The sequence below is a fragment of the Chiloscyllium plagiosum genome, unplaced genomic scaffold (genome assembly GCF_037043375.1).
Source record: "Chiloscyllium plagiosum isolate Xiang-an unplaced genomic scaffold, Cpla_swu_hap1 HiC_scaffold_3, whole genome shotgun sequence".
In the NCBI taxonomy this organism is placed as follows: domain Eukaryota; kingdom Metazoa; phylum Chordata; class Chondrichthyes; order Orectolobiformes; family Hemiscylliidae; genus Chiloscyllium; species Chiloscyllium plagiosum.
This window is the reverse complement of record NW_028270141.1, coordinates 105,722,763-105,745,863: the sequence shown is the minus strand read 5'-3', so window position 1 is coordinate 105,745,863 and position 23,101 is coordinate 105,722,763. Positions and strand designations below refer to the sequence as shown.

Sequence of the window (23,101 nt, the reverse complement as noted above, 5' to 3'; positions counted from 1 at the left end):
GCACTTTCCGTCCATCAATTTATAATTGGCCTCTCCTAACCTCTTTGTGCCAGTTGTAACTCTGCTCTGTAAATTTGCCTGTGTGGCTTCCTTACATCTCTAAGGATACTGCTTTTCCCGTAAGGAGCTGTTTGCTCTCTTCAGCAGAACAATGGCTGTTTCCTGTTCGCCGTCGATACCACACTGGTAGCTCCTGCTTCAGGTTTGTTCAATATATCATTTCAGTTCCATGACACTGTAGTCTCTGCTATAAATTCTGCTCCACAACCACACGACGAAGGAGCAGCGCTCCGAAAGCTTGTGCTTGCAAATAAACCTGTTGGATTATAACCTTGCATTGTGTAATTTTTAACTTTGTCCACCTCAGTCCAACATCGGCTCCTCTATATCATGAAGTAATGATAGAATAGCTTAGCCAGGGTAAGGAGTTCATGGTTGCCTTTCTGTGGCATGGCATTACTTTATAAATGTTTGTCTTTTCCAAATCGGGAAACAGGATATCTTGGTGTTCTTCCAGAGATTTTTTTTAAAAACTAGCAAAACCTACCTTGTAGTCAGAGTCAAAAACAGAAGTTGGTGGTACATATAGCAGCAGATACCACAGTGACTGCAGCTAAACAGCTGCCGGGCATTCCTGAACCACATGGGACAATGCTCTCCACCATCTTGTTCTTGTGCCTTTCTCTTTTATTTATTCATTTATGTGTGCATTTATTGTCCATTCTAAGATTCCTTGGACTGAGTTGTTTAGCTATCTCAGAGTGCAGTTAAGAGTCTACCACGGTGCTGTGGATCTGGTGAGGACAGGAGTTTCCTTGCTTAAAGGAATTGGTGAACCAAATGGATTTTTATGACGGTGATTATGTGGTCGTCAATGGATTAGCTTTTGATTGCAACTATTTATTGAATTCAAATTTCACCATTTGCTCCGGTGGGATTTGAACCCATGAAACACTGTTTTGCCGATAGGCCACCGCCTCCCCAGTTTGTCCTGCTGTGTGGAGAATAGTTTTCTCTCTACCCAATAGAATAGCATAGCCAGGGTAAGGAATTCATAGTTGTCTTTCTGTGACATGGCGTTACTTTTTAAATGTTTGTCTTTTCCAAATTGGGAAACAGGATATCTTAGTGTTCTTCCAGAGAATCTTTTTTTTAAAAAAACTAACAAAACTCACCTTATAGTCAGAGTCAAAGACAGAGAAGTTGCTGGAAAAGGTCTGGCAGCATCTGTGAAGAGAAGTCTGAGTTAATGTTTTGGGTCCACTCACCCTTCCTCAGAAACATTACCTCCATAGATGCTATGGAGGATGTTGATGAAGGAGCGGTGCTCTGAAAGCTAGTGTTTCTACTTACTGTAACCCTATTGGACTGTGACCTGGTGTTTTGTGATTTTTAACTTTGTCCACCCCAGTCCAACACCGGCTTCTCTGCAGTATCACTCCACAGATGCTGCCAGACCAGCTGAGCTATTCCAGCAACTTCTTGTTTCTGATTTACAGCATCTGCAGTTCTTTCAGTTTTTATTGTAGCCAGGGACCTTAGGCTTTCCTTGAATGGTATTAATTTTGATGTACTTTGTTCCGATGCAGACATCAGGCTCAGGGAGCCCGTCCAAAAAGAGGAAATCCTGTGCCGTTGCGAAGGGGCAGGCCCCTCCTATTGTCATCATTTTCAAAGACCTCGAGACATTCCTACCCGAAGTTCTGCAGAATTTCATTACCATCTGTAGGTAATGGATGAGCACACAAGTCTATTCTAATATTACTGCTTACCATCAGTTGGAGAAGCTCCTGAACTTATTGTGCTGAGCATTAGTCTGAGAACTTGGAAAATGTTACTTTTGAGGTGGATGAAGTTCTCTGTTGCCCTTGACATTTACAGTGGTTTGTGAGTGAGCGATGATGTGACCAAGTGAACCTAGGTAAACAGTTTACCAATTAATTGGAAGTATCTGAACTACATATACTGGCTAAGGCACAGAGAGAGAATAACTATCTGAAGGGGCTATGGCACTCCTCGTGGGAGAAATTCAACACTGATCATGTGTTTGCTCCTGGATATTAATAGAAGTTGAATATCGAGGGCAGAGGAAAGCTCTCCTGCCACATTGGTGTCTATCATTGATGAATGGGTAAAAGGCACCGTTATCACACACAACAGCAGCATTGAAACATGGCAGGGGTCATCGTTTAAGAATATGGGCTAAGCCATTTAGAACTGAAATGAGAAATTTCTTCACCCAGAGAGTAGTGAGCGCAAGGTATGATTTCAAAGAGAAGTTGGGTACAGCACTTGGGGCTAAAGGGATCAAAAGATATGGGAGAAAAACAGGAACAGGCTACCATGCTGAACAATCAGCCATGATCGCAATGAATTATTGAGCAAGCCCGAAGGGCTGAACGGCCTCCTCCTGCAGTTTTCTATGTTTGGACAAGGCTATTCACTCTCACTGTTAGGTCATAGCTCATCTGTACAAGCAGCTCATTTACCAACCTTTGTTCCTTTTTACTTGACACTATTCCCTGACAAAATCTACCAATCTGTCAGGAAAGCCTCAGTTGGCTCAGCATCCTCAGCCTTTTTGTGAATTGCAGACTTCCTCAGTGTGAACAAGTGCTTTTGTGTTTAGTGAACACCTCCAATATTTTATTTAATTTGTCCTTTGGATGTGTGTGTGTCACTGGCTGGGTCTGCATTTATTGCCTGTCCTTAATTAAGATGATCGTGCCGGCTGCCTTAGTCCATCTGGCACAGGTACCCCATGCTGTTAGGGAGGGAGTCTGATGAATGAAGGAACGGCAATATATTTCTAGGTCTGGGTAGGGAATGGCTTGGAGGGGAGCTTGCAGGCAGTGATCCCACGTATCGACTGTCCTTGTCCTTCACGATGGTAGTGGTCACCCGTTTGAAAGGTGGACTTGAAAGGTAATTTGCTGCAACATAATTTGCAGTTAGTCACATTTGCTGCTACTGAGCATCAGTGGTGAGGGGAGTGAATATTTCAGGTGGTACTGACCAAGAATGCAGTCAAGCTTCTTGTGTTGTTGGGACCTCACCTATCCAACAACACAAGGCTGAATATTCCATCTCACTCCTGCCTGGTTTTGTAGAGGTTGCAAGAAGGTGAGTTGCATGTTGCAGAATTCCTCAACCTATTGCAGCCAATGTATTTATGCAGCTGGTTCAGATAATTTCTGGTTGATGGTGAGTTCCAGAATGTTGATGGAGGATTCTGCAATGATAATGCCATTGAATGTTAAAGGAAGATAGTCAAATTGCAATGAAGCTTATGGGAAAGAAATAGGTTGCAATATGGATTGTGGGATTGTAGGTCTATTTGGGTTAATGAATGATGTGATTTCTAAACAGGTTCCATCTTATGAAGAAATTATCATTAATTCTGTTTTACTGTTGTTGCAGTAACTATATCCAACAGCTGCCTCTAGTGCTGGTTTTTGGAATTGCCACATCCCCGATCACTATTCACCGAATGCTGCCTCACGCAGTTACCTCATTGCTCTGCATTGAACTATTTCAGTCTCTTTCCTGCAGTGATCACCTGACTACAGTTATAGATAAGGTAATCACTACGCTTTACTGTGGAAAGTACAATTTGCCGACCACCAATGTTCTGTGTTTATCTAAAGGCCTGTGCTTCCAGAGTGAAGTCAGTGTCAGAATAAATGTTTTTTTTAATCTTAAAATGAAATGTTGTTTGTAAGGTAGCATGTGCCAGAACAGTTCTGAAGAAGAGTGATACCAGACATGAAACATAAAGCCTGTTTTGCTGTTCACTGATGCTGCCAGACTTACTGAGTTACTCCAGCATTCGCGGTGTTTAAAAGAAGTAGCGAGGTCTTGCTACAATTATCCAACATGTTGGTGAGACTTCACCCAGAGTACATTGTACAATTTGGTCTCCTTACTGAGGAGTGAATATACTCGCACTTCGAATAGTTCAGAGAAAGTTCAGCCGTCTGATCATTCAGCTGAAAGAGTTGTCTTATGAGGAAAAGTGAAGCAAGTTGGGCCTTTACTCATTGGGGTCCAGAAGAAAGAGTAGTAACCTTATTGAAAGATAACCAACTCTGACGGGGGTTGACAGGGTTAATGCTGAGAGGATGTTTTCCCTTGTGGGAGAATCTGGAATGAAGGAGCACAATTTCAAACTAAGATGTCTCCTCCTAAAAGTGAATATGAGGAGGAATTTCTGCTTTCAAAGTGTTGTTTGTCTTTGGAATTCTCTCCCTCAATGACCAGTGACACTGCGTCATTGATGATATTAAAGGTTGAGTTAAACAGATTTTTGTTTAGGATTGTCAAGGGAGAGGTGCGTTCTGAGGGATATTCAGGAAAGTGAAGTTAAGGCTGCAGTCAGATGTTATTGACCAGTGGACCAGACTGGATAGCTCTATTTCTTGTGACCTTTTCAATTCACAAATACTTGTTTCTATCTCCTAGTTGTTTTAATTTAGTTTATTAAAGCATATTGTGCCTAGTTAAGCATGCTCCTGAGAGTGACTCTTTATCTGGTCAGATCAGTGGCAGATGAAATTTAACCCTGATAAGTGTGAGGAAGGAATAACAGGACAAGGGAGTACTTGATGAATGATGGTACACGAGGAAGCTCAAAGAAACAGCAGGATCTTGGGTGCTTGTCCACAGATCTCTGAAGGTGGCACGAGAGGTTAATGGGGTAGTTAAGGCATTTTTCAGTTGTGGCATAAATTCTGAAGGCAGGGAGGTCATGCTGGAGCTGTACAGAACTCTGGTTGGGCCACAGCTGGAGTACTATCTGCAATTCTAATCACTACACTTTTGGAAGGGTGTGATTACACTGGAGGGGGTGCAGAGGAGAACCACCAGGATGTTGTCTAGATCGGAGCCCAGGTATGAAGAGAGGCCAGGTAAGCTTGGGTTGCTTTCTTTGGAGGCTGACAATTGAGGTACATAAAATAATGAGGGGGAAGGACAAGGTGAATAGAAAGCAGCTGTCTCTCTTAGATTAGGGATCAGTAACAAGGGACCATAATTTTAAGGTGAAGGGCAGGAGGTTTAGAGGAAAGGTTGGAAACCTCTCGACTTTTAAACTGTACTTGGATGAATACTTGAAATAACGTTCAGGGCTATGGGCCAAGTGCTGGAAAGTGAGTCTATTGTTGATTTAGAGGTTTTTTTTCTTGATGTATACTCAGTGGGCTGAAGGGCATGTTCTCTACTATATGATTCAGTGATTTCTATAAATGCATGTTCTTTCTAATTTTTGCAATCTTTCACAGTTGGTGCTGACGACGAAATTCCCTTTTAAGTTGAGTGGAAAAGTGCTTCAGGTTTTGATTGTCATATTCCTGTACCATGATTTTTCTGTAAGGAATTTCGTTAAAGGTTTTCAGGTAGGTTGAAGTTGCAAGCTGAAGGAGTTAAGTAGATGGCAAAAATGTTGAAATTTGTTATTAATCAATACCTTGTATATCATCCCTTCCACCTCTCATGGCTCCTTGTTTTACCAGCTATCTTTGTTAGAACACTTCTACTCTCAGCCTCTTAGTCTCCTGTGCTGTTCACTAGATGAGGCCAATGGCAGGATTCGGAATCTTGTCCATGGTGACTGTGAACGTATCCGCCAAGTGCCATCTTTTATGAGGTAAGTAGAAGTTACCGGTTTCTCATCAAAGGCCATGATTTATTTTTCTGTCACTTTCTGTTTCTCCCTCCAGTGTTTCCATCCCGCCCTGTTTTGTATTTTGAGTTGGTTCATTTCATCCAAGTAGTGATTCTTAATGTGTAAGCTTTGGCATTGTGTATTGGTAGCCATGAGAGATGAGCAAACAAGTAAATGAATGAATTAATGATTTATTTATTGTCTCACATATCTTGAAGAAACTGTGAAAAATGTTTTGTTGCTACAATCCAGCACCATTTTGAGGTACAATAGGGACAAAAAGAAATTACTTAAATAAGAGTTCAGCTTCTGTTCAAATTGGGGCCTCAAACACGGCTTCAGAGCTTCTACAAGATTTTCCAATCCTCGAGGAGTCCTGTTCCAGCAACAGCAGCGACCATGCCGATATCCCATAAGACCTCTGCTGCCGCCACTGCCTCACTGACACCACCAAGATTCCAGGCTCCGGGCCTACTGCCACCAGGAGTCCCTGCTCTGGGCACCACCAATGCCGAGAATCCAGATGCCGGGCCTTGCTGCCAGCAGGGATCCTCCACTGCGGACACTGCCATTGCCAGAGGTCCAGGCTTTGAGCCTACCATCGCCATGAGACTAGGCTCTGGGCCTACTGTCACCAGGGGTCCAGGCTCTGGGGGTACCACTGCCAAGAATCCAGGTTCTGGGTACCACTACCACCACCAGAAATCCCAGTCCACACCCCCATGCTGCAACCGGTGTTCTGCTGACACTGCTTCAGCCTCAACGATGAAGAAGAAAAGAAGGAAAAAAGACAAGAAGTACATAGAGAAAATGATGCTGCCAGCCTGGAGTGGACAGGCTCCGATGATCCTAAACACTACCTACTGTGTCGGTTCTATCATTGAAGAAATTTAATCCATTGTCATTCTCTTTTTGCCTTGCACTATCATCCTTTTTGTCCGTTAATTAGTTCTGTCCTGAAATAAAATTTCCATTTTGTTTATTTCTCCCTATTTTTTTTTTCCTTGACTTGTTCATCTCTAATGTCTTCCAACTCTTTGAAATATCATCAGCCTCAAACCTTACCTCTGGTTTCTGACTCCAGATGTTAGTTGCCTTGCTGAGTATTTCAGGACTGTTGCATTTTTATTTATTATGCCGTCTTTATTCCTTCAGCCTCTAGTATGTCAAAATTTCACTGAACTCTTGCTTTTCATTGTTTTGCATTGTGTAATAAGTTTCCTTCTTATTCCTTAACCTTAACTGTGTAAATTTAAGTTTTTCTTTAAACCATTCCCTGTGTGATCTTTGGCACTAATGCTGTATTTGAACTTCTCATTAATGCTGCCATATTGGAACATCTCAGTAAAGCTGCCATTCTGTTCCACTCGAATATTTTGTAATGATGCATAGCTTTTGAGTAAGTGTCTTTTACCATCCTCCTGCTTCTTTTTGCCATTTGATCCTGCTTCTATCTGATTTAATCAACGTGATTCTGTGAAAGGCAAGAACCTTTCTGCACCTCCTCTCTCTCTCAGATTTGGAAGGCAACAGAAAGATGGCACTGACTTAGTTATGTATGTACTCCAGAAGCTGTCGCCTTTCACCAATGAATGTACAATAGTTAAGTGCCAGGAGGTTGCAGTGATCTGAATTGAAGTGAGCTGTGAAGCTGTCATGGGAATATAAGTGGAGGGTAAGTTTTAGTACATTTTGCAGGCAATTGGCTAAAGAGAGTTGGAGGTTGCTGGCTGACTAAAGAAAGTCTCGGTCTGTTTGTACTTCAGTGATATGATTTAAATCAGCAGCCAAAGTTTAGAGGTCTGTTACCTGGGCATTTCTTCTATATTATTACATTGGCCCCGTGTTGTGGTCTAAAAATCCAGCAATGTATTTTATGATGTCAATGCTACAATTCAATGCCTTACTTCATTGACCCCCTCCCCCCAGTCTGTTGGCACTGATCACTGTTCTGAAGAAGAGTCATATCGGACACAAAACGTTAACTCTATTTCAGTCTCCTCAGATGCTGCCGGACCTGCTGAGTTTCTCCAGCATTCTCTGTTTGTGTAAGCCCTATTATTGTTGTATCTCCTATTGGGAAAATTAATCTGTGTATGCATTTTCATTTTAGATATGTTGATTGTCAGGATTCTGAGAAGCAGATTGAACTTTTGACTAATGATCAATATTTAAAGGTAAACTATTTGATTATTCAGCATTCCAAACAAGTTATGGGGGCAAAGTGCTTATCCTGCTCCTCCTTACTAATCAAGCCAGCCACTTATCATCCACTGCTCTAAACTTAAACTGTTTGTCCCTTTAAAGCTTCCTCATGTCCTCACCTTGCCCTATCCCTGTATTTTTCTTTAGTCCTGTGTATATTCGCACAACCTTCAGTCCTCTTGACTCCAGCCTTTGTTATACCAGTGCTCCTTATGTTTGTAGACCTTTCAGTTGCTCAAAGACCCCTCTCTGAGATTTGTTCCCAATGCCTCCATGCTCTTCATCTCTCTGCAACTTTCACAGCTTCATCATAGACCCATCTTAATAGGCAAATGTCTGTTCACGCCTTCTACCTCTCACAATGTGTTACAGTCTCACTCAGTGACCCTTCAACTATTAGCTCTTAACTGTTCTCCACTTTTACTTTCCACCACTTAAAAACGCCATGAGATGTTCCTAAAACAAAAGTTGCTGCATAAATGCAAGTTGCTGTTGAAGCTGCTTTTACCACCTGAAGTTGACCCAGTTGTAAGATTTGATAACGTTGTGCTGCCGGATACTGTTGTTTCTCTAAAGTGGAAAGATTTTCTTGATTGGACTACAAGAGTAAAGAAATAATTTATGCAGAAATTGGTTAGGCTGAAACTAGAGCACTGTGCGCTGTTTTGAGTGCCGCATTACAGTAAAGATGTTAGAAACATTGGCGAAATTCATCTTAGATACACCAGGATGATGAGAACCCATATTAATGAAGAGAACCAGGGCAATTCCTGTTCAAAAGAGAACTTAAAGGAGTTTCACTGAGCAGTTACGAAGGCTACAAAGGAATTGGGTAGAATGAATATGGATTAATATTTGATTTTGGGCTGAATTTAACAGAGGTCCTTCCCACTGCGTCAGAGTCCAGGAGCTTGCCCAGAGTAGGACAGGAACTCGCACCTTCTCAGCAATGGTTTAGCGAGCACTGCTGGGATCACAATAGCCCCAGTACTGAGGAACCGAAGCAACATGAAAGCTGAGCAGATTGAGGGGGTACTGCCTGACCCAAGCTAGGAGGCCCTCGCAACAAAAGACTAGGATAGGCAGAACAGGGAAGTAAGAGAAACCAGATTAGGGGAATTTGTTTTATGGAATATGGGACGTTTGACACAAATGATAGTTGTGACATAGGCTGTTGACTATTTTATGGAAACTTCGAGTAAATGCAGAGAGATACTCATCTTTTTGCAAGAAAGTACGGTTTTGGATTGCTCCGGAAGCGATGGGCAACCACACAATGGATTGATAGCTCTTATTCAATGCTGTTAAGTTGCATGGTTTTGCTTATGGACACAATTTAGAATCTTATCTGTTGTCTACAATTTATGAGTGACCCAAGTGCGGTAATGTCACGAACTGTGAAATGTTTTACCCGGTCTGTGGAGGTCATTCCAGCCAATCTACTTCAAAACTGGCAAGAACCGTGGACTTTGGTCCTAGCAATAGCAGATCCAAAACGTTTAAATACTTTAGGGATATATAAAGATATGACTTTCTGAGAATTTTCATTTCATTGTTGGATGTTAATTGACGATAAAACAGTAAAAGCTGCTTCCGTTTTATTTGTCCCTCAAATGATGCAGGATGATGTACAGAAGCTGCTGAAAGACCTCCATATTTACCACGGGAATTACTTCCCAGTTCTGAAATGCCTTCATGTTTTCACATCTTGTCTTCCAAAATACCCTTTGGGTAAACAGGTGAGTGCTCCCTTAAATGGTACTTGAAATACATAACTGGAATTTTTTATATTGTTTATGCTTCTAAAGACTAATGGAACGCCTCTTCTAATACTTTCGGGGTTTGTGGAAGGCTTATTATGTGAGCTATCCTCTGTCATTCACATTGAGAAGACCCAACTGTTATTCGCAAACCCTTTCCTCATTATGCTGCTACTCTGATACAGATGAGTTATTGTCTAAAACTACCAACAATGCTTTAATGATGCTAACGGTGGCTCAGTAATTAGCACTGCTGCCTCACAGCGCCAGGGACCTGGATTCAATTCCAGCCATGAGTGACTGTCAGTCTGTGTGAAGTTTGCACATTCTTCCAGTGTCTGTGTGGGTTTCCTCCAGGTGCTCAAGTTTCCTCCCAATGTCCAAAGATGTGCAGGTTAGGTGGACTGGCTATGCTAAATTGCCCATAGTGTCCAAGGATGTGCAAACCAGGTAGGTTAGCCATGGGAAATGCAGGGTTATAGGGATAGGGTAGAGGGGGTGGATCTGGGTGGGGTGCTCTTCAGAGAGTCGGTGTAGACTTGATGGGCTGAATGGCCTGCTTCCACACTGTAGAGATTCTATGAATTTAAGCATAAAGTAACAGGGAAACTTTAGAATCTACAATTGACCATCTGAATGGAATTACTTTCTCTTTATGTCAACGAAATTGTCATTGGTAATTGTTACTGGAAGGAGGGAGTGTCTTATTGTCCTCCATAGTTGAAAATTAATTAATTCTAGCAGTCAGAACGGAGGGCTGCAGCGTATTGCACTCAGCAGTCAATATCACTCGTTTAAATATTTAACTTAGTGAAACTCTGCTCTATAGCGTTTCCTCAATGCTTATTGATTCTTTAATCCTCCGGGGATCAGTGATTATTTATTCAAGATGTTAATTTGTTGTTTATAGTCCAGAACTTGAGTATTGCTGGATAAAGAGCCCACTAACCAACCAATCAGTACACTGATCTCTGGATTGCTACAGCGTGTTGCTGAGACAAACCTGCAGGTTCTAGGCTTTCATTACTGATGGAATCAATATTGAAAATGCAACAGCCGACTTGGGGTCAGGGTGCCACCAGGGGGAGAGACCCCATATCTCCCAGGTCACTGGATTCCCCTGCCACTGGTAAAAGAGCCATTGGAGGTGGGTGTGGCACCAATGCCAAGGAGCCCGAAAACCCAAGTCTTCCAGCTTGCTTCACAGGGAGCAGTAAGATCCTACCCTATCTGACAGTTTTCATCTGGATGTTACTTTTTAAAACGTGAAGAACCCTGTGTCTCAAGAAACCGAGTTGTTGTTGGGAAGGCAGTCCTCTTGTTACTGTGGATTGTGTTATGAGTGACTGCTGCAGTTAGCAAAGAGAGTCCGTCCTCTGTAGTCAAGGATTCACCACCATCCAGGGGGCATGCAGCTTGAAATGACATGGTCTTGCTCCAGCAGTTAAGGCCCTTCAGCTGGTAACAGCTTTTATACATATTGCAAACATTTTCTTATCGAAGCTGTGATTTCCCTTTGTCATCATTTACTCCAGAGGGCAATTAATTACATGGATGTTTCAGACATCTTAGGGGAGTGAGAGATTGATCGCAGTGAAACATAAGGCAAGATGTTCATTTGCACGGTGCCATTTTACAGCTCTGTACTGGGCATCTGATGATCAGTTGAGCTAACACTGTATGCTCTCACATCCTGTGCCTGAGGTGTGGTCACCTACCTTTGAGGAGTACAGCAGGCATCCAAGACCTAGATCTGAAGCAGGTGACTCAAATTCACCCAAAAAGGTTGTGTTTCATCTTTACTTTTAGTCTCTGCAACATGCTGAATGAAGTCATGAGAAACCAACAATTTGCTGTTCTGGGCAAAAAGTCTTGCGTAAATCATTATTATTTAATGGTGCTGTTTTTCTCTTTCAATGTACTTTGAACTTTTTCTTCAGTTGCCCATTCTATGCAATTTACACATGACCCGTAATTCTCCACAGATCAGGGAACTCTATATCACATGTTTGGAGAGGAACATATGGGAAACGGAGGAGTATAGCTCTGCCTTCCAATTGCTTGGGTAATTATGATCGGCAGTGATTACATTCTCTAATTTCACTCACTCCTTTGGAATCTCAGTGTTTTGCAGCTGTAAGCCACTGTACTTACTGCTTTTAAGTGCCTCCTGCCACTTCAGGAGAGGCTGACTGTCAACGATGCGTCCTTACCTTCATGGTTCATATGGTCATTTTACAAAGAGCTTACAGCACAGATACAGTCCGTATGGCCAAACTGGTTGATGCTGGCTGCAGCCCTCGCTATTGAGCCCTGTCAACATAACCCATCTCAAACAAGTATGCTGTGTTTGGAAAATATAGGGTGTGATGGACTCTCAGGGGAATGTAGAGTGAATAGTCAAGTTTCTGGTATTGTGACTGGCTCTAATGTAATGAGGAGTACGTTAGATTCCAAGCGATCAATTGTGATAGGGGACTCTCTAGTCCAAGGTACAGACAGACGTTTCTGTGGCCCGCAGTGAAAAATCAGAACGTTGTGTTGCTTCCCTGGTGCCAGGATTGAGGATTACTCAGAGAGGGGGCAGAATGTTCTCGAGGGGGAGAGGGCCCAGCAGGAGGTCATTGTCCACATTGGAACCAATGACATAGGAAGGGAAAAGGATGAGATTCTAAAGGGAGAATAGAAAACGTTAGGCAAGAATTTAAAAAGGAGATCCTCGAAGGTACTAATATCTGGATTACTCCCAGTGCTGCGAGCTAGTGAGGGTAGGAATAGGAGGATGGAGCAGATGAATGCGTGGCTGAGGAGCTGGTGCAGGAGAGAAGGATTCGTATTTTTGGATCATTGGAATCTAGTCTGGGGTAGAAGTGACCTTTACAAGAAGGATGGATTGCACCTGAATTGGAAGGGGATGAATATACTGGCAGGTAGTTTTTCTTCAAAATGGAGTTGCTTGTAGATAGGATAGTGAAGAAGGAATTTGGTATGCTTTCCTTTATTGGTCAAAGCCTTGAGTATAGCAGTTGGGATATCAGGTTGCAGCTGTACAGGACATTGGTTAGGCCGCTTTTGGATTGTTGCGTGCAATTCTGGTCTCCTTCCTATTGGAAGGATGTTTTGAAACTTGAAAGGGTTCAGAAAAGATTTACAAGGATGTTGCCAGAATTGGAGTGTTTGAGCTATAGGGAGAAGCTGATTAGGCTAGGACTGTTTTCCCTGGAGCATCGGAGGCTTAGGGGTAACCTTAGAGGTTTATAAAATCTTGGGTATGGATCGGATAAATAAACAAGGTTTGATCCTTGGGGTGGGGGAGTCCAGAACTAGAGGGCATAGGTTAAGGGTGAGAGGGGAAAGATATAAAAGGGATGTAAGGGGCAACTTTATCATATAGACGGTGGTACGTGTGAGGTATGAACTGCCAGAGGAAGTGGTGGAGGCTAGTACAGTGCAACATTTAAGAGGCATTTGGATGGGTATATGAATAGGAAGGGTCTGGAGGAATATGGGCAAACGGTACTAAATTGGGTTGGGATATCTGGTCGACCTGGACAGGTTGGACCGAAGGGTCTGTTTCCATGCTGTACATCTCTCTGACTCTATAATCCGCTGTGCTTTGTGTACTTGTGTGTTATCTAGTTTCATAAATGCATCTGTGCTAAATTAATTCAGTCCTTTCGTCAGCTAACCCCAACTCAACTCTTTCATTTATGTCAGACCACAGGATTCACTACTGTTTCAACAATTGTAAAGTATTCACAATTTCTTTTAAAATTCATTCATATGGGTGATGCTAGCTCTAATGTCTCAGAGGCCACTTAAGACAAATCGCTGTAAGTCTGAAGTCACATGTAGACCAGACCAGATAATGATGGCAGATTTCCCTCTTGGAAGGACACTGGTGAACCAAATGGGTTTTTACAATAATTGACCGTGATACATGATTGCCAGTTTTTTTTATTGAATTTAGATTTCAAGACCTGCCATGATGGGATTTAAACCCATGACCCTAGAACATTAGTCTGGGGCTCCAGATTCCTAGTGCAGTGATGCTATCACTGCTGCTCCTTAAGGAATGTCATTGAGACTTTACATTTACATTGTTGCAGGAATATGGCCTATTTGCCAGATGAGTTTGAGACTGTAAAACCTATCATTTTTGTTTACAGCAGCAGTTTAATGACTTGAAACAGGAAGGTCAAGTAGGGGCTGATTCCTGCTGTAACACTGGTTTACATTTCTTAAATTTTAAGAGGTCGAATTCCCTGTTTTTCTTCTGGTTGGACCACACCGCCCTGTGGCCCAAGGTTTCAACTCCCCCTCCCACTCTGCCGAGGACATGGAGTTTCTGGGCCTCCTTCACCACCACTCCCTCACCACCCGACGCCTGGAGGAAGAATGCCTCATCTTCCGCCTCGGAACACTTCAACCCCAGGGCATCAATGTGGACTTCAACAGTTCCCTCATTTCCCCTTCTCCCACTTTACCCCAGTTCCAAACTTCCAGCTCAGCACTGTCCCCATGACTTGTCCTACCTGCCTATCTTCCTTTCCACCTATCCACTCCACCTTCCTCTCTGACCTATCACCTTCATCCCACCCCCATCCACCCATTTTACTCTTTGCATCCTTCCCCCACCCTTCTCCTCCCTGACCTATCACCTTCATCCCCACCCCCACTCACCTATTGTGTGCTACTTTCTCCCCACCCCCACCCTCCTCTCATTTATCTCTCCACCCTTCAGGCACTCTGCCTATATTCCTGATGAAGGGCTTTAGTCTGAAACGTCGATTTTCCTGCTCCTCGGATGCTGCCTGAACTGCTGTGCTTTTCCAGCACCGCTCTACTCCAGAGGTAGAGTGAGTAAAGCAGTTCAGTGCTGCTCCAATTTTGAGCTAATCTGCTAGGAGACATGCAAAACACCTGGCATGATTATTTCCATCTCGTGGTCAGCATTTTCTCCTCTTATCTTTGTCTGATCAGTTGCTATATGCATTTTTCCTTTTTGTAATAATTAAACAATATTATGCAGGGCACATAGCTACCCATATGTTCTAAAGCATTGGAAAAATACAGTATTCTGCTGTTGTCAAGTTACCCACAATCTCACTGAATGAAGGGACAAGCTCAAGGGGCTGAATGGTCTGACCTGTTCCTACCTTAGGTGGAAAAGGGAGGTTCATTTCAGTACATTTGTTGAATTTATGGTACGGGTTAAAGTACGTTTTTTTTTCTATCTGGCACAGAATGATGGCAAATGATGAACTGGTGTGTCTGCTTCAGAAATGCATAGACGTACTAAAGTCTTCCAAGCAACAAAAACCTCTCACTGACATAAGGCAAAAACTTGAAGAATTCCTCTCAAAGTTTCAGAAACTGGATGGTAAGTGCTGAGCAATGTATTCCACTGATACAATATTGTTGCATGACAAGTCACAATTTGCCTTGCAGTGCTGAGATTTCCAGTATCATTGTGGAATGTGTCAGCTGACAAGACTCTTGCATATTAAATGATTCATTCAATTCAATTTCCTAGAACTATACAAAGGGATCCTTTGATGCATTGTGCCTGTTTGAAAGAGTTGTCTCATTAGTTCCACTCACTGCTCTTTTTCAATAGTTCCCTTTTTCGGAATTGGTACACTTCTCTTTTGCGTATAATAATAAATCTACTTCCAACAAACTTTAAGTAATGCATTCCAGATTGTCAGAACTTTTGAGTTGTTTTTTAAAAGCCATTTCATTGCCACTAAGATGTGTTTGGTTGATCATCTCTCATTTGTGAACTCTTGTTAGTAAATGGAAACCAATTCTCCCCAACTTCTCTATCAAATCTTTCCTTCACCTTTCTGTTCTGAGGAAAACAGTCCCATCTTTAGTTACTCTGTGCAATCGAAGTTCCTCAACTCTGGTAAAGTTAGAGAAAATCTCCTCTGCACACTCTGTTGAAAGTTTCAACAACCTCCATGAGGTAGACTCAATTCGACACAGCTCTGTCACAGAGACTAACCCGTGATTTAAAAAGTTTTGGCATAATTCTTTCATTTTAGTACTCTATGCCTCTATTAATAAATTCAAAGGATGTGCAATTTCAGCAGTCTTCTCAATTTGTCCAACTGTTTACTTATCTAATTTGCATATCTAAACCTCCACGTTTCTGTATCCCTGCACCTCCTTCAAAATTGCACCGTTTAATTATAATTGCCACTTCCTTCTAAAATACAACACTTTACACTCCCCTGCATCAAATTTCATCTGCCATATCCCTGACCACTCTTTCGTATCTTTTGTTTTAAATCGGTGTGCTTACAGACTGTTGCTGTCTTTTGAGCAATAGCTAATCAGTTTGGAGTTGGTCACCGTTTGCATCAGTGAATGTAGAAATGGATACAAGACCTTTTGTTCCAGTTAGTTGTGATGGTCACAACCTATTAGTCATGAGTTATGTTTATCATGCTGAGGAATTCCAGTGATGGAGAAATGAAATCCATTTGTCATCCTCTGCTGTGTAATGTCAGATGAATTAAGACACGGGTCAGAAGTTAAGCAAAATTAATGGTGGCAATGTGAATTTTTCCAGTACACTCGCCATTTATCTCAATGATCTTTGGATGAGATTGTCAATTTTTTTTCCATGTAATGAGTGTTCTTTATCCCTGGCCCACTGACAACCAAAACGCATTTAATGGACAATCCTGCCAGTTGGTTTAGAAGGCAAAAGAGAAGAAGCCCTTTGGCCGATGGCTGCCTTGGGACCTTTATTTCTGAGGTGAAAGGATATTTTCAAACCCCTTGGACAGCTAGGCAGGCATACTCTCTGCTTGTTTGTGTTTGTGTTAAGCCTACAATGAGAGTTTCCTGCTAACTATTGGCGTTACATGTGTAAGAGACCAATCTGCCTTATTGGTTTTAAAAAATTCCATGCCAATTAGTTTTGATTCCGATTTAAGAAGTCTTGGTCCTGATCAGACAGTTGCACAAACATTTACAATGGGAGTACTTAAGGCCACTTGGATGTTTTAATGAAGTTGCCAACTCCAGTTGGAGGTTTCATTAGATGACCTCCCACTTTAACTGTCTAGTCCAAAAGCCTTTATCCCCGATCTTTAATATTTTTATAACTAATGAACAAAGACATTGCATTGTTATAACAGGACAGAAACAGGCCATTTAGTCAATGTTAGTGTTTAAGCTCCTCACGAGTCTGTCTTCCCTCCTTGTTTTATCAAACCTGATTTGCATATCTTTCTGTTCCTTTATTGCTCGCATACTGGTATCGCTTTGCCTTAAAAGTAAATGAGAGGAAAACTCACTTCTTTTAAATACCTTTGTGGTTTTTTTTTGTTTCTTGTGTTGATCAAATTAGCCTTTAGCTGATGGAGTCTCTGAAGTGTTTCTAGAGGCTGGATTGCCTTCTGTAACAGCAAAGGGAGCACAGTCAGCGGCTATTTGGCCCTTTTAGTTAATAGCATTGTCGCCCAGCAGTGGATAGGTGAAGTAATGCCATTTGGTGAGTGGCATTTACCTCACAGTATCACAAGGAGATTCTGTTTTTATGTCAGTTTTATTTTCTCTTGTCCCGAAGTAGTTGTTGAGTGGTACTTGTATGGAATGGGCTGCCAGAGGAAGTGGTGGTGGCTTATACAATGGCAACATTTAAAAGGTATATGAATAGGAAGGGTTTGGAGGGATATGGGCCGGGTGCTGGCAGGTGGGACTAGATTGGGTTGGGATATCTGGTCGGCATAGACGGGTTGGACCGAAGGGTCTGTTTCCATGCTGTACATCTCTATGACACTATGACTGTAAGTGTTCTTTGGAGGGGGAAAAAAACTACCTCACTGTATCTTACAAAAATCTTTTCTCATTTGTATCTAGACATTGCTCCTGAGATGCACGACAAAGAAGGCGATGAAAATAACAAAACGTCACCAGAGAAATCACTACAGAAAAAGACTGACCTTTATGAACTCCAAAAGGTTTTCAATTCTCAATTACCTTATTTTTCTGTAATGTTGCCAAATTTCCAGATTGTTTCTGTGCTGTCTTTTAAAAAAGATGACAAAATGGTACGGTTTACATTGCTGAAACCCTTACTTGAAAAATGTCGATAGAAGTCATAATGATTTAATGTTTGGTTTGTACACATCTGTCATTGTGGGCACATTGACAGACATCCTCAGGGAAGAGAGGGATAGAATGGGAGGAGAGCTGATGAAGGCAGAAAGCAGCAGTAGGGAGTACAGTGTGTACAATAGAAATTTCAACTTTGTTTTAAATTCACTGACTTTTTTTTTGGTAGTTTGCATGCTGAATACTACTCTGCTAAAAGCATTCTTGATCTCAGAGGTCCTCATAAGCTTCTTGTTACCATATGGAATGGACTGGATGTCTGTTTTAAAAGGCCACCCTGGATGCTTCCATAGCATAGGGTTATTTTCAAGAGCTCAGGCGTAACAAGTATCAATTCCTGTTCCATACTGTTTTTGGAAACTTTCTTTGTTTTTGAACTCTCCAAGATCAATAGTTGATCTTGTTTTCTGAGATGAGGCAACATTTCTACCCTCCCCCAAAGAGCAGTGACCAATGGAATTCTCTGCTACAGAAAGTGGTTGAGGCCAAAATACTGAATGTTTTCAAGAAGGAGTTGGATATAGTTCTCAGGGCTGAAGGGATCAAAGGGTATGGGGGAAAAGCAATATAGGATACTGTGTTAGCCGACCAGCCGTGGCCATACTGAATGGCAGCGGGGCAAGCTTGAATTTTGGCCTGTTCCTTCTCCAGTTTCTATGTTTCTATCTGTGCGGCCATCCATGTCTCCTAAATTGTAGTTGTTAAGATGTACTTTTACTACCACACGTCTCTTGCTAGGTTCTTTGGCCTATGCATACACAGATGTTAAAATCTCTCTCATACACACAATTATAAATATGCAGCTACTATCTTGCGTCATTTCCTGTCCTTTAGTTCTAACCATTGAAGTCCATCAGCACCTGCTGAATACAAGGGATAATCTGAATGCACCACATTTTTGTTTTACACTTTGACTGATCATGGGCCATTCTGTAATTCTGTATTTGACTTGCATTCAAAAACATAGGTGAACATAAACCTGTTGGACTGTAGCCTGGTGTTGTATGATTTTGAATGTTACTTTTATCATTTTCAGCTTAGTTGTAATATTGTTTTGTTCGGCATATGAAGAGTGCAAAAATGTACTGAACAACCAAAGGATATATTTATTTGGTGTATGTCAGGGAGCTCCAAGTACCAGTGAAAGTTGAGCAGTTCTAATGACTACTTTCTTTTCATTTTCTCTCCATCTCTGACTTCTCTTTTGTAACTCTTAACCTCCTCTCTGTCACAGTCTCGCACATTCTGTCTCTCACACAATCTGTTTTCCTTTAGATGATGATCAGAACGGCTTCAAATTGTAAGCTGATCACACTACTTGGAATCGTTGCCTAGTTTTACTTCTCTGTCTGGGGAAAGAGCTGCGCAGTGCAAGGTGTATGAGCCCAGTCACAGCAAGAGAGCACCCTTGCTTACAAAAACAGACCCCAGCAATATTAGAGCATGGGACAAAGGCATTGTGCTCAGTTTACCCATTCTATGAATGAGTGGTTGTTGAAACCTACTGTATTATTCTTAATTTCATAGACCTTGATGGAAATGAAGAAATCAAGAAGATCCAAAAAACTAAGCAGGTTTGAGGCACTGCGGATGGAAGTTCTTGAATTTATGGACAAACTTGTGAGGTGAGACAGAAAAAATGGTAGTGGGAACAATTGGAATGTCATGATTGATTCAGGAATATGATTTCCTTTGGACCTCTCAACTTGGTGAGCACGTCTGTGTCGTACTGCTCCTGTGATGCAGGAGCTGGGTGCCATTTTCCTGCTAGATTTAGTCAAGGTGATGGTGTGTTATGTCCCTAAGACTCTAAAACCCTTCGATCTTCGAAGGATGGTAGGTGTAAAGAAAATATTGAGCATTTGCATCTGTTCTGTGAGTGTGCTGTGGCAGATCTCTGTGCCAGCCTTCTATCCACATTCTCCTCTCTCTGTCTCACTGCGCTCTCATATCTCTCAGCTTCTCTCCCCCTCCCCATACTCCCTACACACTTTGATCTCTTCCTGCTTCCTGACTGAAACGTGACAACCAGGAGGCTGCTAAAACATCTCTGGGCAGTGGGTGTCAAGACATAAGTAAAAGCTCTGAAAAATACCCATCACAGAGAATCCCCGGCGGGTTCTTTCTCCAAGCCCCACTCACTGTCTTAGTGACCGCTACAAATCTGACAACAACTTATCATTGGCTCTCCGACCAAACCAAACAGCTTGTCCTTATTTGCTTTCGATTAAAATCATCAAGCATTTTAAAAGGCCATGTTAAGTCTTGTCATAGTTTGCTGCACTTAATTGGAATAGCAAGCCCAGTTAGCGCAGCCTTTCCTCCTGTTTTTCTTCTGTGCCATCACTGTGCATCCTTTCTTCAAAGGGGTGACCAAGAACTAATGCTAACTTCTCTAGCATTTTGTAGAGGCTTCTCATTAATTGTGAACTTTTCTGCTTTATCCTCCTCACAAAACCCAAAATGCTGTTGACCTTTTTAAATGCAGTGCTCCATATAGATATTCATTTTCAGGGAATTATTTATTCAAATTGTTGGCTCTGTCTGTCCAATAACAACTGTTAGTAATTTTTTGTTGAGTGTATGCTGCTATTCATTGTTGTTTCTCTCAAAATATATTACCTCATACTTACAGTCATAAAGATGTACAGCATAGATATATACCCTTCAGTCCAACTCATCCATGCCAACCAGATATCCTAAATTAATTTAGTTCCATTTGCCAGCTTTTGGCCCATATCCTTCTAAACCCTTCGTATTTACATACCCATCCAGATGCCTTTTAAATGTTACAACTGTACCAGCCTCCTCCACTTCCTCTGGCAGCTCATTCTGTACACACGCACCCCTCTGTGTGAAAAGGTTGCCCCTTGGGTCCCTTTTAAATCTTTCTCCTCTCACCCTAAACCTGTGCCCTCCACTTTTGGATTCCCCGACCCTGGGAAAAAGACTTCTATTTCACCCTATCTGTGCACCTCATGATTTTTAAAACTAGTTTAAGGTCACCCCTCAGCCTCCAACACTCCAGGGAAAATTCACATTAAAGTGAAGCACTTACTTATCATGCTGAACACGCTGATATATCGGAGTCCTCTTCAAGACTTGTGTAACTTGCTGGGTTTTCCTTCGAGATTGGGATTGCATTTCCACTGCCCAAGTCTAAATTGTATCAAGCACAGCACAAATGTGGTCAAGCAGAAACCCCTCAGGGACATCATTTTTACCCACCTCGCCCCCCCCCCCCCCCCCCCCCCCGCCCCATCCAAGCAGTCCCCTTTCACCTAACCCGTGTTTCTGTTTGCTAACACATTTTCTACAAATCGGAAAAGGTGAAGTTGCTCAGTTTGGAAGGGAGAACTAAAGAATGAAGTATTATTTAAATGGAGAAAAGTTGCACCTGAAAGGGACTTGGGGGTACTTGCACATGAAACACAGAAAGCCAGCACACAAACACAGCAACTAATCAGGAAGGTGAATGAACTGTCGGTTCTTATTTCAAGGGGGCTGGAATATAATAATAGGGAAGTCTTACTGCAACTGTAGAAGGTGAGACTACATCTCGAATAGTGAAAGCAGTTTTGATCCCTTTATTTGAGGAAAGCTGTCATTTAATTGGAGGCAGTTCAGAGGAGATTGACTGGAATAATTCTGTGTATGGAAGGATTGTTTTATGAGCAAAAATTAAACAGGCTGGGACTTTACTCATTAGAATTTAGAAGAATGAGAGGTGATCTCTTTGAAACATAAAAGATTCTTAAAGGGCTTGACAGAATGTTTCTCCTCTTGGGAGAGTCTAGGATCAGAGGGCAAAGTCTCAGAATAAAGGGGTGTCAATTTAAGACTTACATGAGGAGGAATTTCCTCTCTGAGGATTGAGAGTCTTTGGAACTCATTGCCACAGAGAGCTGTGGGGGCTGAGTCCTTGTCTATACTTGGCTGAGCTCGATAGATTCTTGATCAGTTGGGGAATCAAGGGTTTCAGGGAAAACGCAGGAAAGGGGACTAAAAGAATATTGGATCATCCATGATCCCTATTGAATAGTGGAACAGGCTTGACGGGCTGAATGCCCTGTTCATAATTCTTACAGCGTGTTTTGATCTTTTGATCTTCGATATTTAATTCTACATGCTGTATTTTCCTGTAAAATCTCTTGTGAGACACCCCATTAAACATGTTCTGAAAATCTATTTCCTCTATGCACTGTTGGTTCTTTATCTGTTACAGATGGTCATCCTACAAAATCTTTAAATTTGTAAAATACAATGCTTTTTGCAAATATGTGCATTTGTCATCAATCAACTCATATTTCTAAATACTCACTAATTTTACTTTAAATAATGGATTCCAAGATTTACCCAGGACTGATGTCAGACTAACTGGTTCATTGTACAGTTTAGCCTCCTGTCCCTCCTTGTTGAAAAATTATGTGTTGGCTGTTCTGGAATCTCACTAAGTGATTTGCACACTTTAAGAATGCTTGCAAAAATCTGCCCACTGTCTCTGCTACCTTCTATCTGATTGGTTTTTTTAACAGCTTGAGAGGATTTCTGTACTTGTAGGTTCACTTCTTTCTTCTGTCTTATCCCCCTTTTCTCCCCCAGTTTCTTTCCCTCCTGCGATTGAATGAGTTAGATGGCCGGTCTGCAGGTTTTGAGGCGAAAGTGAGGACTGCAGATGCTGGAGATCAGAGTCGAGAGAGTGGTGCTGGAAAAGCACAGCAGGACAGGCAGCATCCGAGGAGCAGAAGAACGGAAGTTTCAGGCTGAAGCCTTTCATCAGGATTCCTGATGAAGGACTTTTGCCTGAAATGTTGATTCTCCTGCTCCTCAGATGCTGCCTGTCCTGCTGTGCTTTTCCAGCACCACACTCTCGTCTCCAGGTTATAACCAGTGATTTTGATTAACTGTGATCTACGTCCGCTTCACAGCAAAGTATTGTTGAGTCTCGGAGGTCACTTAGCTCCATTGGCTTGATGGTTGATTGGCAAAGCAGAGTGATGCCAAGAGCGCAGGTTGAATTTCCCATGAAGGGCCCACCTTCTCAGATTTGCTCCTTGTCTGAGGCATGGTGACCCTCCGGTTAAAGCACCACTGGCCTTGGCTCTGTCTAACAAGAAAGTAGCCATATACTCCTGTGGGACCGTGGCGACTTGACCTTTTACATCATTGAGCTTGAACTTGAGGTTTGGTAAGTTCAAATTGAAGTCATCCACTCCCCCAATCAGACAAATATCTCTGTTAAATAGTTAACAAAAGGGTTATATTTATCTAAGTGGTGACTGGTCTGATAGTGCACCATATATTTGGTAGAGTTTCCAAAAGGCCTGTTTGAAAGAAGATG

At 42.1% G+C, this 23,101-nt stretch overlaps 1 protein-coding gene across 1 annotated transcript in view; it reads left to right on the top strand.

Moving 5' to 3' along the window:
- orc3 (origin recognition complex, subunit 3) overlaps positions 1-23,101 on the top strand; it is a 66,580-nt gene that overhangs the window by 30,920 nt on the left and 12,559 nt on the right. The window contains exons 7-16 of the mRNA XM_043686893.2: positions 1,590-1,729; positions 3,421-3,580; positions 5,280-5,393; positions 5,511-5,644; positions 7,776-7,839; positions 9,490-9,606; positions 11,613-11,692; positions 14,874-15,010; positions 17,506-17,606; positions 19,288-19,385. Coding sequence (XP_043542828.2) covers positions 1,590-1,729; positions 3,421-3,580; positions 5,280-5,393; positions 5,511-5,644; positions 7,776-7,839; positions 9,490-9,606; positions 11,613-11,692; positions 14,874-15,010; positions 17,506-17,606; positions 19,288-19,385 — 1,145 coding nt within the window. The remainder of the gene's footprint in view (positions 1-1,589; positions 1,730-3,420; positions 3,581-5,279; positions 5,394-5,510; positions 5,645-7,775; positions 7,840-9,489; positions 9,607-11,612; positions 11,693-14,873; positions 15,011-17,505; positions 17,607-19,287; positions 19,386-23,101) is intronic.